Below are 15,776 nucleotides of genomic sequence, written 5' to 3' on the forward strand. Positions count from 1 at the left end.
ATAGGTCTTTTGTTAAATCCCTTTTCAAATGAATAAAATATTTGTTTAAACTAAACTTACAAAGATGGTGTATATAGGAATTTTATATTAATTGATTATATCCGACTGTTAGACAAAGACTACAAAAAAAGACTTGAACAATGGTAGTGTTTATAAATCAACAGACAGTATATCCGTCTGTCAGACAAAGACTACAACAATAGACATGAACAAATGAATAACAAAAAAATGAAGAATAATCTAAGCGCACTTTATCTATCAAATAAAAATGTGAACCACTTTTAGCGAATAATAATCTACGTAATGAAAATCTAAACCTTGAACTACTATTTTGTAAAACAGATTTGTACTTTAATAATTTATATCTGTCCTTTTACATTCATACATTGGAAGAAATTTCCAGAAAATATTAAAACCTCACAATCTTTAAGTGCATTTAAATCAGGGCTTTCACAAGTAAATCCTTTAATAAAACCACCACTACATTAAAAGGACAATAACACTCTTGCTGGCTTGACAGCTCCAGAAAATAAATAATAGCCTTATTCTAAGTACTAGATGTGTTAGTGTCCTACCTGTTGTGTAAATTATCCATTAAATCCTATTTTACTTGTCCAAAGGGTTCAAAAATATTTTTAAATCCAAGTCACATTTGAAAAGCTTTACGTCAGGCTTTTCAAATCATTTAGTTGAATTTTTCCAATTTTTTAAATTAGGTGTGTTAAGATGAAATTTGTATCATCAATTAATTGGAATATTGTAAAATAGTACAATTTGTTGACCAGAATAAAGATTGGGACATATTATTCAGTTACAACAAGAGTGGTATTGAGCCTTTAAAATACTGAAAATTGTGTTACATTTATCCATTGCCAATTATTAAGAAATAAAACTAGCATGTTGAAGGTGCATTATGTAAGATTCAGATAAAGGGCTGAAAGTTTTTGCTAGAATAGTTCAAATATTGATAATGAAAAATGAATATATTCAAAACCTTATTCAAATTATTTTCTTCTGGGGGAAGATGTCGCGTAGCAACGGTACTTGACAAACGAGACTAAGTCTCGACTATTCATTTTATCGTTAACCTTTTGAATCTCACAGATGTTCGAATCTATTTAAATCTCGGCCACCCGAAGATAGAGAGTTGAATTATTGGCTTGTCCTGTAAATAAATGTCTAAATAATAATTCATATAACATTTGAAGTCTGAAACAGAACAAAGATCTGAAAAAGGCAGATTTAATTCTTACACAATGTATGTTTAAATAACCACTTAATCTACCATTGTACTAGTGATACAAACTGTCTTTATTAGTCCACTAGTCCCAAAATGACCTAGTTTGTGTCGAGTGGATGTTAAACCCCATTTCCCTCTCTTTCTTCATTAGTCTAGTGGGAGCAGAAGAGTAGGACGTTAAACCCCATTTCATTTCATTTTATTAGAGATACAAAAGTGTGTCCGAGATGAGATGCTGCAGCAAGCGATAAGTACCGTTATCTTTTGGCGCCAATCTGTTTCGCAGAGAATTACGAGTCTAGTAGTAATATCTCTTGTCAAAGATGACTGCCTTAACACGCGCCGTTACAGCACGCGGCGTCAATCATTGGCTGAATGGCACGTGCTTTGTTTACATAAGACGTTACTGATTCGGGCAGAATGCTGCCTTTTAGTCATTTTAATACCCATTTACACCTAATAGGAAATAATTTTTACCTACAAATACGTCAAACGCCTTTATTTATTTTTCCAATACATAAAAAAAAATGTTTTAGAATTTAATTTGTACCAGGAAAAAAGTTAATATTTCTGGCTCATTAAGTCGCATCGATATCATCCTTATCAGTGATTGTAGCGGCCGACCGAAAATTCACTGCTGATCAGTGTGTTTTGACGCGTCCAGAATACTCTGGCTTAAGAACAATGCTACAAAATATACTACAAGACGTTAATCAAAATATGGATGGGGGCTGATTGGCAAATGGTTTAAACCTTAAGGTCTGTCATTAAGTCAAGTGGCGTTTGTTTCGATTCCCCGTTTATGCGTGACAAGGAGTAGGGTCGTCTGTCCAAACTTTAGTAAAGATAAAAAAATTTGCTTGAGCATAAAATACTGAGATTTTATATGATGTTATAGTGTTTAAATTTATGACTGTAGATTTTGAAATAGAAGGAATAAAATCTCGGTTTATAATGATGATTATTATATTTCCACCAAAACAAATTGCTAAATTGAAAAGACGCCAGATTATTAGCAACAATTATCATGGAAGGGACCCGTTTACAATTACTGCCTTCGTGACGTATTAATAAAAGAAAATTTCTAAGCTGAAAAATATATAACTATCATGGCCGCCCACAAACCCTCTAATTGAGTATTCATTAAAACAAAACATAGTACGATGTCCTGTAACCAGTTTTTTTCTTCCAACAATAAATATATTTTTTTTTAAATTCTTACAATGCAAAGTGGTTATAAGGGTGAATGTCTGAAAATTAAACACGTTGCTCAAACTAATAAAAAAAATGTATTTTTCACATGATGCCGGCCATTTATTAATTGATTATAACTTTATAGAAAAGTTTTTTTTTGTTAAATTTATAAATAGTACAAGTGAAGTGTAGTATCTGATAACGATGATGATAATATGTATATTAGCCATTAATTAAGACATATATAATTGGTTATATGATATTTAACAATATTGTATTACATGTTAATAATTTAACTGATTATTTTAACAATGTAATTAGATGCTGTAATTGTCAAGCCTTGAGAACACAGTATTTAGTCTATACATTAAACACCATGTTTTAATTTGTTCCTCGATCGCTAAATGTGACATTAAGATTATATTCGATCCATGTTTTAAACATTATAAGCCGTGTCAAGGTCGAGAGGGTCAAGGACATGAGACAGGTTGCATTGGAAGTAGTGACCTCTATTTTATTTTTGTTTTCATCATAAACTTAAAGGCGCTAAACGTCTAACTCTAAATTAAAAACACGAATTAGAATTCCATATTGATGTTGTTATCTCGCCGTAAAAAAAGAGATGACATCCTCATATCCAATATTTAAGACACAAGAGACATTTTGTAATCAGTACACGGGTCATGTAATCTATAATTTCGGTTGCCATTTGTAATGAACAAAGAAACACATACCCTACCAGACACTGCATAAGTTAATAGTAATGGCTGATTCACAAACGACAAAACAGTAATTAAAACAAAAACGTGTAGAATAGACTAAGCAGACATAAACAACCATGTGGAGACTGAACCTCTCCCCCAAATTCTTAAACCTAACCCTAGCACGGGGGGCCTGTCAATGTCGCTAAAAAATAAACCATCATCTCGTTTTAAAATGGACGCGAGATTTCGTCAATTCACCATGGCCGGTGTTGTGAGGAATGTCTCCTTTGTGCAAAATTTACAACCATCGTTCAATTTCGAGTGTTCACATATTTCACTGAACATAATTGATTAGAAATTACAATAATTATGTTAAAATATGAATTACTCGTAATCAGATTTTCATGTGTTGTAAATGTTCTTATTACTGATAAAAGACAAAATATGCGACACCATTTGTTGACTGCCCGGCTGACTTAGCTGCTGTGGGCGCATGTTTCGTTGCCTGGCATCATATCTTTTTTTATTTTATAGTCTAAACAAGAACAAAGAATTCGTATGTTTGAAGCTTGGAGTGACTGTCATATCAAGATAAACAAAACAGAGCCACCGCAAAACGGTAAGTTTCGTCTGTTTTAGGTTTGAGGATTGGGAAATGAAATGAAATGAAATGAAATGGGGTTTAACGTCCTTCTGTTCTGTTCCGAACTGTGCTAATGAAGATGGGCATACGCCATACAGTGTGCTATGAGGGAAATTTTGCCCGGACAGCGGCACTACGGCCTACTCTTATATCGAATTCCAATTGTCAAGGGATCTTTAACGTGCACGCCAATGTGTACACGGGACCTCGGTTTTTCGTCCCATCCGAACGACTAGACAGTTGTCCTTGCCAGGACCTCCGTCCTGCATCACTGACACGGTGGAACCACGCCGGAAAATCTGGATGACCTTTCTCGGCCATTGCAGGGATCGAACACCCGACCTCCAGGCTAGCGCACCAGCGTCTTGCCTACCCACTTAGCCACCATGACCCCCTGGAGAATTGGGAGACCGTTAAATCACAAGGTCTGTCGTTGGGTCAGTTGGCGTGGTTTCGATTTTCTGGAGTAGAAACACCTGTCCAACCCCGTGCGTTTTGTTGCAGGTCCCCCGGGTTTCTCCGAAGACTAAAGACCCCTACGGCGCAAACGAGTTATTTAAGTATAAATGAAGCATGTGTTAGTCCAGAAATACCCTAGTTTGTGTCAAGTGGAAGTTAACCTCCCCTCTCTCCCTCTCTGGATGATGTGAGGGATTGGCCGATGAAACCATCTGTTACGGCGACTTCTTGGCGTGTGATGCACGGAACAGTGGGTAAACCACTAGAAACACCAACGCTGATTGATTAATCAATGTCAGACGTCATATGGTTAAAAGCCGCTCATACGACCCATGACACAAGCTTCCAGTACAACTGGTCAGATCTTCATATGTAGACCATCGAAAGTATACTACAACGAAACGAAATATAGATCTGTATTTTAATCAGATTGAGATTTAAACGGATGGAAAAACGATGGGCATTTGATGATTTAATTTAAAAATTGGTGAATCGAGGTTTAGTCTCGATTAACAAGTACCGTTGATACGATAATAAACAATCTATGCCAAATCTTCATAGAGTGATAACTTCGCTGAGAATAAAGTAATTTGAATGAAATTTTTCATTATCTATTTTTTAACTATTATAGTGAGAACGGCCAGTGCGTTATCTGAATCTTACATAATGTATCTTTGACTAAATTATATATATAACTAGCAGGATACCCGGCTTCGGTCGGGGGTCATAACTCCGAAACCGGAAGTGGTAGACTAACGCCACCTGGCCTATGTTAATCCCCGGTCAGAGCTACCCCTATACCCCAAATTTCAGACTCGGGCAGGCCTAGTGTAGCTGCCAACCCCGAACAGACCGGCTTCGCTCGGGGGTCATAACTCCGAAACCGGAAGTGGTAGACTAACGCCACCTGGCCTATGTTACTCCCCGGTCCGAGCTACCCCTATACCCCAAATTTCAGACTCGGGGCAGACCTAGTGTAGCCGCCAACCCTGAACAGACAGACAGACAGACAAACGACAGTCACAAATATATATATAGAGAGATAGATAATAATAAAAATATATACGAAGTATACGATTAAAATTATGCTGTGTTTTTAGGTTTATACTGTAAAATGATATTTGATGACATCATGTGTTGGGATTATACCCCAGCTGGTCAACTTGCTAAACAATCATGTCCCGATTATATCTCAGGCTTCTATACAGAAGGTAGGTAAAGTACAGGTTGTTAGTTAAAGGTGTGTGTGGGGGGGGGGCACATCAGTCGTATACAAACCCCGATCGTACAGCACAGTAGCCGTTTACGGCTAACCCCCGAATCCATTCCGTTGATCCAATACATGCGTGTGTTGTTTGTGTTCGCTGTTTATTGTGTGTCATATCCGTAGGTTTGTCTTGTGTACGATCCGGTCCCCCTGCAATTACTATTAAAGATGGTGTTGGTTAAACTAGAAACAAATCAGTGACAAATGTTTAGGTCACGTGTCTGAAGTGTGGTTTAGTTTACATTGGTTTTTTTTTCCTCAGCACAAGCTTCGTCGAACTTACTTTCGTTTTACGGTTAATCGCTACTCAGTTTGTTGTTTTTGTTCTTCTTGGGGGGCGGCGCTCTTTAAGGCTTCGCTAGTGTATGTACAATCAACATGCAACTCGACATTCTTGTTTCTTTTAATTTTAATATGACGTCACACGTCCATAAGGATGACGTCATACATGGTACGGCGGTACTTGTTTTTATAGTTGATAGTTTTAGTTTGTATTCTTGTGTTGTGACGTCCGCGTCCTCATAAGGTGGTATCGCAGACACTTCAGTGTGTATTCCTGTGTCCCATATCGCAGTGTGTATTATTGTGTTGTGTATATTTAGGTACAGCAGAGAGACAGTGTATGCCTAATGGCGAGTGGTTTGTACATCCGGACTACAACAAAACGTGGACAGACTTTCATGGATGTCATCAGAGAACGAAAGATCCACATCTGATGGTCATTGGGGTAAGTTCATATTCCGTAGCTAGCGGAGCATGGGGGGGGGGCAGCTGCCTCCCAAGGACAAATATCGGCGCACCCAATGGGCGCCTTCATCATTAGATGCAATACGAAGCCAACGACCAACGTGCCCTTCTTGCCCCCCACCCACTCGCGCTAGCTACGGGCCTGTCCACTTTCTAACAATTAGTTCAGGGGAATCGTGATGAAATGAAAATGATATGAAATGGGGTTTAACGTCCTACTGTTTGGCTCTGATAGGGTAGTTTTTCCCAGGACAGCGGCGCTACGGGCTACACTTATATCGAATTCCAACTGTCAAGGGGTCTTTTACGGACAAGCCAATATGTACCGCGGAATCTCGATTGTACGTCCCACCCAAATAACTAGACGTTGTTCGTTTCCCGTCCAGAACCCCTGACAAGCCAATATGTACCGCGGAATCGTTCGTTTCCCGTCCAGAACCCCTGACAAGAGGAAACCAAGTTGGAAGATCCAGAGAAACTAACTCGATCAAAACCCAGATCAAATCCTTGAGCTCCAAGTTAGCGAGCCAGTGTCTTACCCACTGGGTCAGCGTGATTGTAAAATTACTGAGATTTAAATGTTTTAGAATTCATGACTAGTCCTGAAAACAGCCGCAATAATCGTATTTAAGGAGTTCGAGGACTCTCTTGCAAATTGTTATCAGTAAGGTCAGTCTAGGGTTAGATTGACCCCGCTATTAATCAAATATATGATGAGATTGATAATGTCCCCTGAATTACAAATGACGCGCTGACAAACATAAGATGAAATGAAATGAAATGGGGTTTAACGTCCTACTGTTCTGCTCCTAAACTGGGCTAATGAAGACGGGCATACGCCATACAGTGTGCTATGAGGGAAATTTTGCCCGGGCAGCGGCACTATGGCCCACTCTTATATTGAATTCCAACTGCCAAGGGATCTTTTACGTGCACGACAATTTGTACACGGAACAAGTGAAGTATAGTTTGAATGGTTACATTTACAATGAAATATCCTTATATCGAATTCAAACTGCCAAGGGATCTTTTACGTGCACGCCAATATGTACACGGGACCTCGGTTTTTCGTCCCATCCGAACGACTAGACAGCTGTCCTTGTCAGGCCCTCCGTCCTGCATCACTGACAAAGGGAAACCACGCCGGAAAATCTGGATGAACTTTCTTGGCCAATGCAGGGATCGAACATCCGACCTCCAGACTAGCGAGCCAGCGTCTTACCCACTTAGCCACGTGATCCCCCAAACATAAGATAACAGGTGCGTTGTTATCCATCACTCGGGGGGAATCCACATGGTTCACGTGGTTCACAATGTTAGTATTGGCAGTAATCTGTCTCTATAGACTGCCATAATAGTAAATCAACTTATTGATAAGTTAAAACAAGCTTTTATTCAACTGATGTGAGCTATCGAGTGAGTTATCTAAATTATTAATGTTCATGTTGTTATTTACAAATTTAATAGCATTTTGTCTAAAAAAAAAAAAAATAAACCCAAAAACAAAAGAAAAAAACCACAAAAACAAATTTTCGATGAAAGTTCTTGAACATTTTTATATACAAGAACTGTTTAATGTTTTTACACATTATTTTTATTACTCATTCATATGTAAATGATTTAATTAAGATACATTATATGGGATATTCGATAACGAGTTGGCAGTTCTCACTATAATAGTTAAAAACTAGATAATGTAAAGGCAGTTTGCTGAAAATTTCATTCAAATTGATCCACTATGAACCGAGAACTAAGCGTTTGAAATTTCCGCCTAGTCTTTATCACCATTACAAAAGCCAGTCCGATAAACAGCATAGTCTCGATTATCCATTTAATCGTTAAATCGTTAAGGACCGTTATGCAGTAAATCGGCTCATAATCCACTTAAGATCACAGGCTAGCGATGCCATCTAGAGTTGATTATGGTCTGGATAGGTTAATTAATGTCTAATTAATAATTTAGTTAACATTTCAGGCCTAAAGAAAGTCCTTCAATAAACAGATTTAGCTCTTGCATAATGTATGTTTAATATGATTAATACAATGACGTCATTATTAATGTGACGTCATAATGTATGTTTAAATCAACAAATTTAAGGTTCAATACAGCTCTTGTGCGTGAAATAGCTTTATTTTACGTCCGCTTCCTCCATTTCCACGTTTATATCATTACACTCCATAGATAGCAGACAGACACAACTAAACTATATATTTAAACATACATTATACAAGAGCCAAATCTGCCTATTCCAGTTCTTTTTTCTGGCTTAAAACGTTATATGTATTATTATTTAGACAAACCCATAATCAACTGATTGGAGTATCGGATTGCTTAAATATTGAACAGATTAAAACATCCACGCCATTTAACAATTTATCTAATCCTCCATAATTGTCCCTTTAAGTTAAACTTGTATTTTATGTTTCAGAAACATCTAGACAATGTCCAGTTATTGGCTAGAATTGGTTACAGTATTTCATTGGCTTTCTTACTCTTTGCTGTCTTTATTATGATCTATTTCAAGTAAGTCAATCCTACAGCTTCATTGGTCGAATAACTGTGACGTATGTAGCCAGGTTCATTTTAGGTTACAAACTAAGGAACTTTAGATTTCATTTTTGTAAATCAAATAAATGGTTGAAATTTTACCAATCTTATTAAAACACAGAACCTATTTCGTTTCATTTTTTATAGTTCAAAATTTCGTTTTACTTGTCTTCACAACGCTATGATCTGGAATAGTTGTTATATATCCCGTGTTCTGGTTGATGTGAAGGATTAGTCATACGTTCTGTCATTGAGTCAACTGGCGGGGTTTCGATTCCCCTGTTGTACGTGACAAGGAGTAGGGTGGCCTGTCCAACCTCGTGGGTTTTCTCCGGGCCCTCCGGTTTCCTCCCACTGCTAAAGACCCCTACGCGCAAGCGAATTATTGAAATAAAATTGAACCATGCGTTAGTCCAAAAATGTGTCGAGTGGACGTTAAACCCCATTTCTTTCTCTCTATATATATATATATATATTATCCAACATGTATCCTATATGTTCTATATTTATACCGTGTATATATATATAAATCAGAGAAAGGGGTTACACATACGAATAGCCTGTTCACTAATTCAAATTCACATATTTACTGAATAAAAAATACTGTTTATAAAAAAAGTTCTCTAACAGAGAGTTCTCGGTTTCGGTTTTGGCAAGGGCACCTTGTTATGTATGAAGTTGAACCAGATTACACAATATCATGACATCACAATATCATGACCATCACAATATCATGACATCACAATACGTCTCCCAGTTAGCCACAGCTTACCCAGAAAATAATAAGGGGTTTTCTTTATGCTATAATCTTGTCGCCATCGGATAGGGATGTCTCCCAGTTAGTCTCCGCGTACCCGGAAAATAATCAGAGGTTTTCTTTAAGCTATAATCTTGTCGCCATCGGATAGGGAGCAGTAATTACTGGCAAACGCAATCAAATTTGCGATGTTTTAAACCTGTGATTATCCGTACACTAGGTTCAGCGAAGATTGACGAGTCCTAATCCATGGATTATACTAGATTTAAAGACAGACATTGCGATTACATTTCCTATGAAAGGGATTGGTCCTAATCCATTATTTATATCATATCGTGTATATAAATTCATCCTTGTCAATGATCATATTACGACCCTAGATTTATCTACAATTATAGGATTATTTAATAATCGAAACAAATCTTTTTATCAATCGATTGAATACCATGAGCACATTATAAGGAATTAGGATCGTAGATCTGCAGCCAGTCCGGGGGTTTGGTGACCGAGTGTTTTAAAGTCTCAGCACTAGATTACACGGACACATCAGCCCTATCTTGCATCAACTCCATTGGCTTTTTGAGAGAGAGAGAGAGGGGGGTGGGGTGGGTTAACGTCCACTAGACACAAACCAGGTCATTTCTGGACTAACATATGGTTCCATTTTATTTCAATTATTCGGTTGCGGCGTAGGGATCTTAAGCAGTGAGAAGAAACCGGAGGACCAGGAGAAAACCCACGAGGTTGGGCAGGCGACCCCAATTGGCTTCCTGTCTGTCAGCGTATGCAATTCAAAGTGACCAGAATTAATTACCACTTGGTTTCCACAGAGGTCCATTCGTCGGGCGACAATCGAAGGAGGAGAGCTAAATATATCGGAGTATGACGGGTATGACTTCTATGGATCCCGCTCTTTCTCTATCGCCGCACCCACTCTCTGGAACGCACAATAGACACATTAGCATCTTTTAAAAGTTCCGTAAAAACTTTACTTTTTAAAGAATACTATTCCTCAATTTTTTAACCTTGAAGTATTTTTGTAGCTTTTTAGTTTTTCTTTTCTATATTTTGTGTTAATTCTGGAAAGTTCGTTAATATGTACATGTGACTGACTGTAAACAATAAATTATTATTATTATCATAAGGTCTGCCATTGAGTCAGGTGGCGTGGTTTCGATTCCCCGATTGTACGTGACAAAGAGTAGGGTCGTCTGCCCAACCCCGTGAGCTTTCTCTAGGTCTTCCGGTTCCTTTAACAGCTAAAGATCCCTATATACACGCCCGCGAATTATTGCAATTAAATTGAACCACATGTTAGTCTCGAAATAGCCTAGTTTGTCCGCAGATTCCAAATATAGAACTATTTATGATATAAAAACCCTGATGAGTTCTAATCCACGATTTATACTAGATTTAAAGATAGACATTGAAATGATTTTAATAAAGTATGTGAATATCGTATGAGTATTTTTCTGTCCAATCTGATTCAAACACAGATCCTATTTCGTTTCGTTTTTTATAGTTCAAAATTTCGTTTTACTTGTCTTTACTACACTAGAATCTGGAAGACTTATATTACCGGAGTGCGATCCACGGAACTGTGGGTAAACCACTAGAAACGTCAACGCTGATTGGGTAATCAATGTCTGACGCGACCTTCCAGTACAACTAGTCAGATCTCCATGTAGTATACTTCATCAAAAGTATATTAAAAAAAACAAAACGACGCGAAATATAGATCTGCATTTTTAATCCAATTGCTTGCTGTTTAACCCAGTGTATGTTTATTTTACAGAAAGTTACACTGTCAGAGGAATACCATCCACGTGAATCTGTTCTTATCGTGTATATTACGAGCAGGTGTGTGTTTATTAAAAGAGGTCATCATGGTTCAGGGGATGGGCTTACCTATGGATATTGAATATAATCAAAATGGCGAACCGGTGTTTATTCAGGAAGGAACGGTGTGTATTGTTTTTGGTTTAAATAATATTATCAGGGGGTGGTGTTAGCCTTGGATAAATCATTTTTTGTGTATAAATATATAATCAAGGGGTGGATAATCAATCCCACATGCGTCTGCACACAGAAGTCAACATTATCGACTGCGCATGCGTTTGTTTCATTAGGATAATGAATGTTTCCTAACAATGTACCTGATCTGGGGTAATACACGTCACACGCAGTTAACACATGCGCACAGTAGACGGTGACTTTTGTGTAGACGCAATTACGAATCTTTACTGTCGCAACTTCCGGTTAGATGGTGCGAAAACCCGAGGCCCTGTGTACACATTCGCATAAACGTAAAAGATCCGTGGCATTTAGAATTCGACAACACCACTGTAAGGGCAGAATTTCCCTCATAGCACCGCACTGTATGACGTATGCCCGTCTTCATTATCCCAGTTAGAGCAGAATAGTGGGACAAATAAAACCTTTTCATATGATTTCACCAAGCTGGACAGAGTGATAGACGCGATAGACCAATCGGTAACCCAAACACCAAGATATCGATACAGCTTTTATCGATACACCAGACCTGTGAGTGAACATAAACAGTCTAACGTATATCAAGTTATCACGGTAGTAATTCACTAAACCATTTATATACATCAACAACACCGTGACCAAATATGGTACACTTGAATATTACCAATCAACACAAGACATTTACGTTTCTCCTTTCACGCTTTGTCTGGCTGCCATCTTTGGATAAATTGAAACCGAGCGTCTCACTGCGTCTCACTGCGTCTATTTACTCCATTTTGAAGCCCGGGCAGGCTGTGAATAAATTGCTGTCATTAATTGTAAATGATCCAGCGTAATGTTTCCTTTCTCCTGTCATTCAAGACTATTATATATTAGTCTCGGTCTAGCCAGGCACTCGGTAATCATTGATTCATAAAACTAATGTAAAAGTGCCCCCCTTGAGTCTCTGAATGACGCCGAGGATATTATTGTGCGTCAAGTCTTCAGTGTATATATCTGGTAAGTGATACGTGTACGTATCAAGAATACAATATGGAGAAAATGTACATGAGTTGTGGCTTCTATAATCCAAGTTCTAAACGTTCATACAAGTATTGACGCACGGTCTTCTGATTAAATCAGGGGTAACAATTTCATTTCAATAACTCTCTTGTGCGTCAAGGTCTTTAGCTGTGGGAGACCACGTAAGGATCAAGGAGGGAGGACACCCACGAGGTCAGGCAAGTGACCCTACTCCTAGTCAAGTACATGTGGTGAGATTCAATTACAGACGTTATGATCTAAAGCGCATTCGGCAACCATACCCCATCCTTGTGGAGACACAGTCAAACAAAACGCGACACTTCTGATCAATTCAAGGCTTCGTTCACTAGTCTATGAACAAAGATGTAAACATCAGCATAAGAATACGGGCATAATTTGAAAACTATATGTGAACTCATACAATAAGAAGTAGTATCGGGTGAAATAGAGTCAGCATATTGTCACGTGACACCAATCACTATTTATAGCTCAATGGAGCAATGGGAAAACCTTGTCTGCGATATCACCTCGGTGGAAGTGGACGTAAAATACAACTAACAAACAACAATGGGAAAACCCGAGAACTTGCTCGGACTAACATATGGTTCAATTTTAGCAGTGGGGGAGGAAACCGGAGGACCCGGAGAAAACCCACGAGGTTGGACAGGTGAATCGAGGGGAATTGACCCCCCCACACACACACACACACACACACACACACACACACGTGGACAAAGGCGCTTTCGCTTACTTTTGATTGAATTCCCAGGGTTATTTTAGGTGCACTTCTCGTCGAACGACTAGACGTCTTTTGCCAGGTTCTCCGATCAGATGGAAAATCATCTGGGGGAACTTCCTCGATCATCATGGGGATCGGACTGAATCAACATCATAAAAAAATGAATTTAAATAAACTCATTGGTTAGTCCGTTACTAGTCAAGTTATTAATCGAATATATAAACTATATAAGAAATGTAAGAGCTAAATCTGCCTATCGAAGATCTTTATTTAGGCCTGAAACGTTATCTAAATTATTAATTAGACATTAATTAACTTACAAAGATCATAATCAACTCTCGATGCCGTCAGATGTCTAGGGTGTTCAGTTTTTCATTTCTTAATTAAACACAGATATCCAGCTTCTTCCTGAATGATAGTTAGGGATTGTAATTCATATCTCTTGCTCTCTGTTACACGAGTGATTCTATGTTTTTTATTCGTATTTGACAAGAATGATCAAAGAAGTAAGACGTATGACTGATCAAGTTTTGTTAGTGATGTAAATGATCTAATTAACTACTCATAACGCCAGATAAAAACATACTGTCATAATATCTTAGATAAAAACATACTAGCACTTCTATACTAATGCTATGTTCCTACTATCACGATGAGTGCTATGATTTAAATCGTGGTTTTAATCTTGGTGTAATCGGGGTGATCCTGTAAGGCCCTATTGAGGTCAGTCGTAGCAATCGTGTTGACCGTATCAAAACGTATCCGAACGTATCTGCACGTAGCAGATAGTGAACTTAATAGAGACCTTTATGGTAAAGGGGTATAAACTTTCTGAAATCATACATTAGTAAAACCAAAAATTGCTGTCGAGTTGAAGTCGAAGATTTTTTAATAAGATTCGACATTGAATTTTTTTTTAATAGCTCAGCGACTGTCGAGCGACTTCACTCCTTCCAGGAAATTGTAGGCTAGGTACGTGAATAGTACTGATGGTGATCTTGGTAGATATCTGTACTAAGCTGAGCTCAGCGATGCATACGTACGCGACGCCAAAATGTGCCAAAACTCTAAAACTACATTGACGTAACGTATTACGTATACGATACGGATACGTGATACGGATGGGAAAAATTCCGATTGCCAAAAGTCTGTTATATGGACCATCTTTTTGCAAGGCATTGTACGACAGTGGGAATCTGACATCAGATTAAAACAAACATACTATCATTCCTTTTATAAACTACTCATAACGCCAAATAAAAAACATACTGTCATAATACACTAAGATGATGGATTCACTTATAGAACAAGATGAATATAATATAATACTGGTTAATACTGAAGAAATTCCAGCTACGTGATGTAACTAATAAAACTGACTAATTGACCATATTAGTCATGTAAAAGTATAAGGTTAATTCCATATCAACGATGTAAAGAATATAATTATTAAATGTACTGGCCATGGTGATACCAATTTGACATGTGATAAAGGAAGGTTTCTAGTCACTGAAGTAAATATTTTTAATTAATTAGTACCGTTAGAGGGGTTAAAGGTTAAAAGTTAAAGGTTCAATCATGAACTGTCACAGTGTCTAAATGCGTTTCTTTCTTCATATCCGGTAAAGAATTCCAGATTATACAAGTGTAAATGAAATGAAACGCGGTTTAACGTCCGTTTACTCCATGCGCCGACTAGGTTAATGAAGACAGGCCCTACGCCATTCAGTGTGCTATGAGGGAAATTTTGCCCGGACAGTGGCGCTATGGCTACTCTTATATTGAATTCCAACTGTCAAAGCTTCTTTTACGAGCACGCCAGTGTGACACATGACAGCGGTTTTGGTCCCATCCGAACGACTATACATTGTCCCTTGCCAGGCCCTTTGTCTTGAGTCACTGACCAGGATGAACCACGCCTTAAAATCACGATGACTTTTCTCGGCAAACACCGGGATCGAACGCGAGACCTACATGTTACCGAGCCAACATCTTACTCGTTAAGCTACCGCGACTCTCAATAAATGAATGAATGAATGAATCATTCTTAGACGCCACTAAGTATGTTTCAAACGACTTCATCCATTTCATTAAAGGAGCTAAATCGCTAATACTTGGGACCTAGAAATTGATCCTAATGGGTCGTAACGCATATAGTAATGTAATCTGATTTATATAAACTGATTTACATTCAATTGTTTCCGTTTTGACTCTAATTTCAAAACAGTTATGTCCAGCGAAATACGACATGAGTCTCAACCGAATGGCAATTTCTAGCATCTGGTTATTCCAGTCTATTGCGTATGCTCTCCAGATAATAGTATGTATATGGAGTTGTGGAGTATGTCTAGCCTCGTTCTTTCTGGTCACTTGTTACAAATGATGCTGAAACGCACTTTGGTACACGATGCGTGTACCAATGGTAAAATGCTTATTTTGTCTTAAATATTGGATATCAGAAGC

The 15,776-nt window shown here is 38.0% G+C and overlaps 1 protein-coding gene across 2 annotated transcripts in view; it reads left to right on the forward strand.

Moving 5' to 3' along the window:
• Positions 1 to 15,776, forward strand: part of LOC126807820 (parathyroid hormone/parathyroid hormone-related peptide receptor) — a 72,681-nt gene that overhangs the window by 42,860 nt on the left and 14,045 nt on the right. For both annotated transcript variants that reach the window (XM_050532663.2, XM_050532662.2), the window contains 5 exons: positions 3,673 to 3,757; positions 5,341 to 5,451; positions 6,110 to 6,234; positions 8,684 to 8,778; positions 11,355 to 11,523. In XM_050532663.2, the coding sequence (XP_050388620.1) occupies positions 3,673 to 3,757; positions 5,341 to 5,451; positions 6,110 to 6,234; positions 8,684 to 8,778; positions 11,355 to 11,523 (585 nt within the window). The remainder of the gene's footprint in view (positions 1 to 3,672; positions 3,758 to 5,340; positions 5,452 to 6,109; positions 6,235 to 8,683; positions 8,779 to 11,354; positions 11,524 to 15,776) is intronic.

This window comes from Patella vulgata, chromosome 9 (genome assembly GCF_932274485.2).
Source record: "Patella vulgata chromosome 9, xgPatVulg1.2, whole genome shotgun sequence".
Lineage (NCBI taxonomy): Eukaryota > Metazoa > Mollusca > Gastropoda > Patellidae > Patella > Patella vulgata.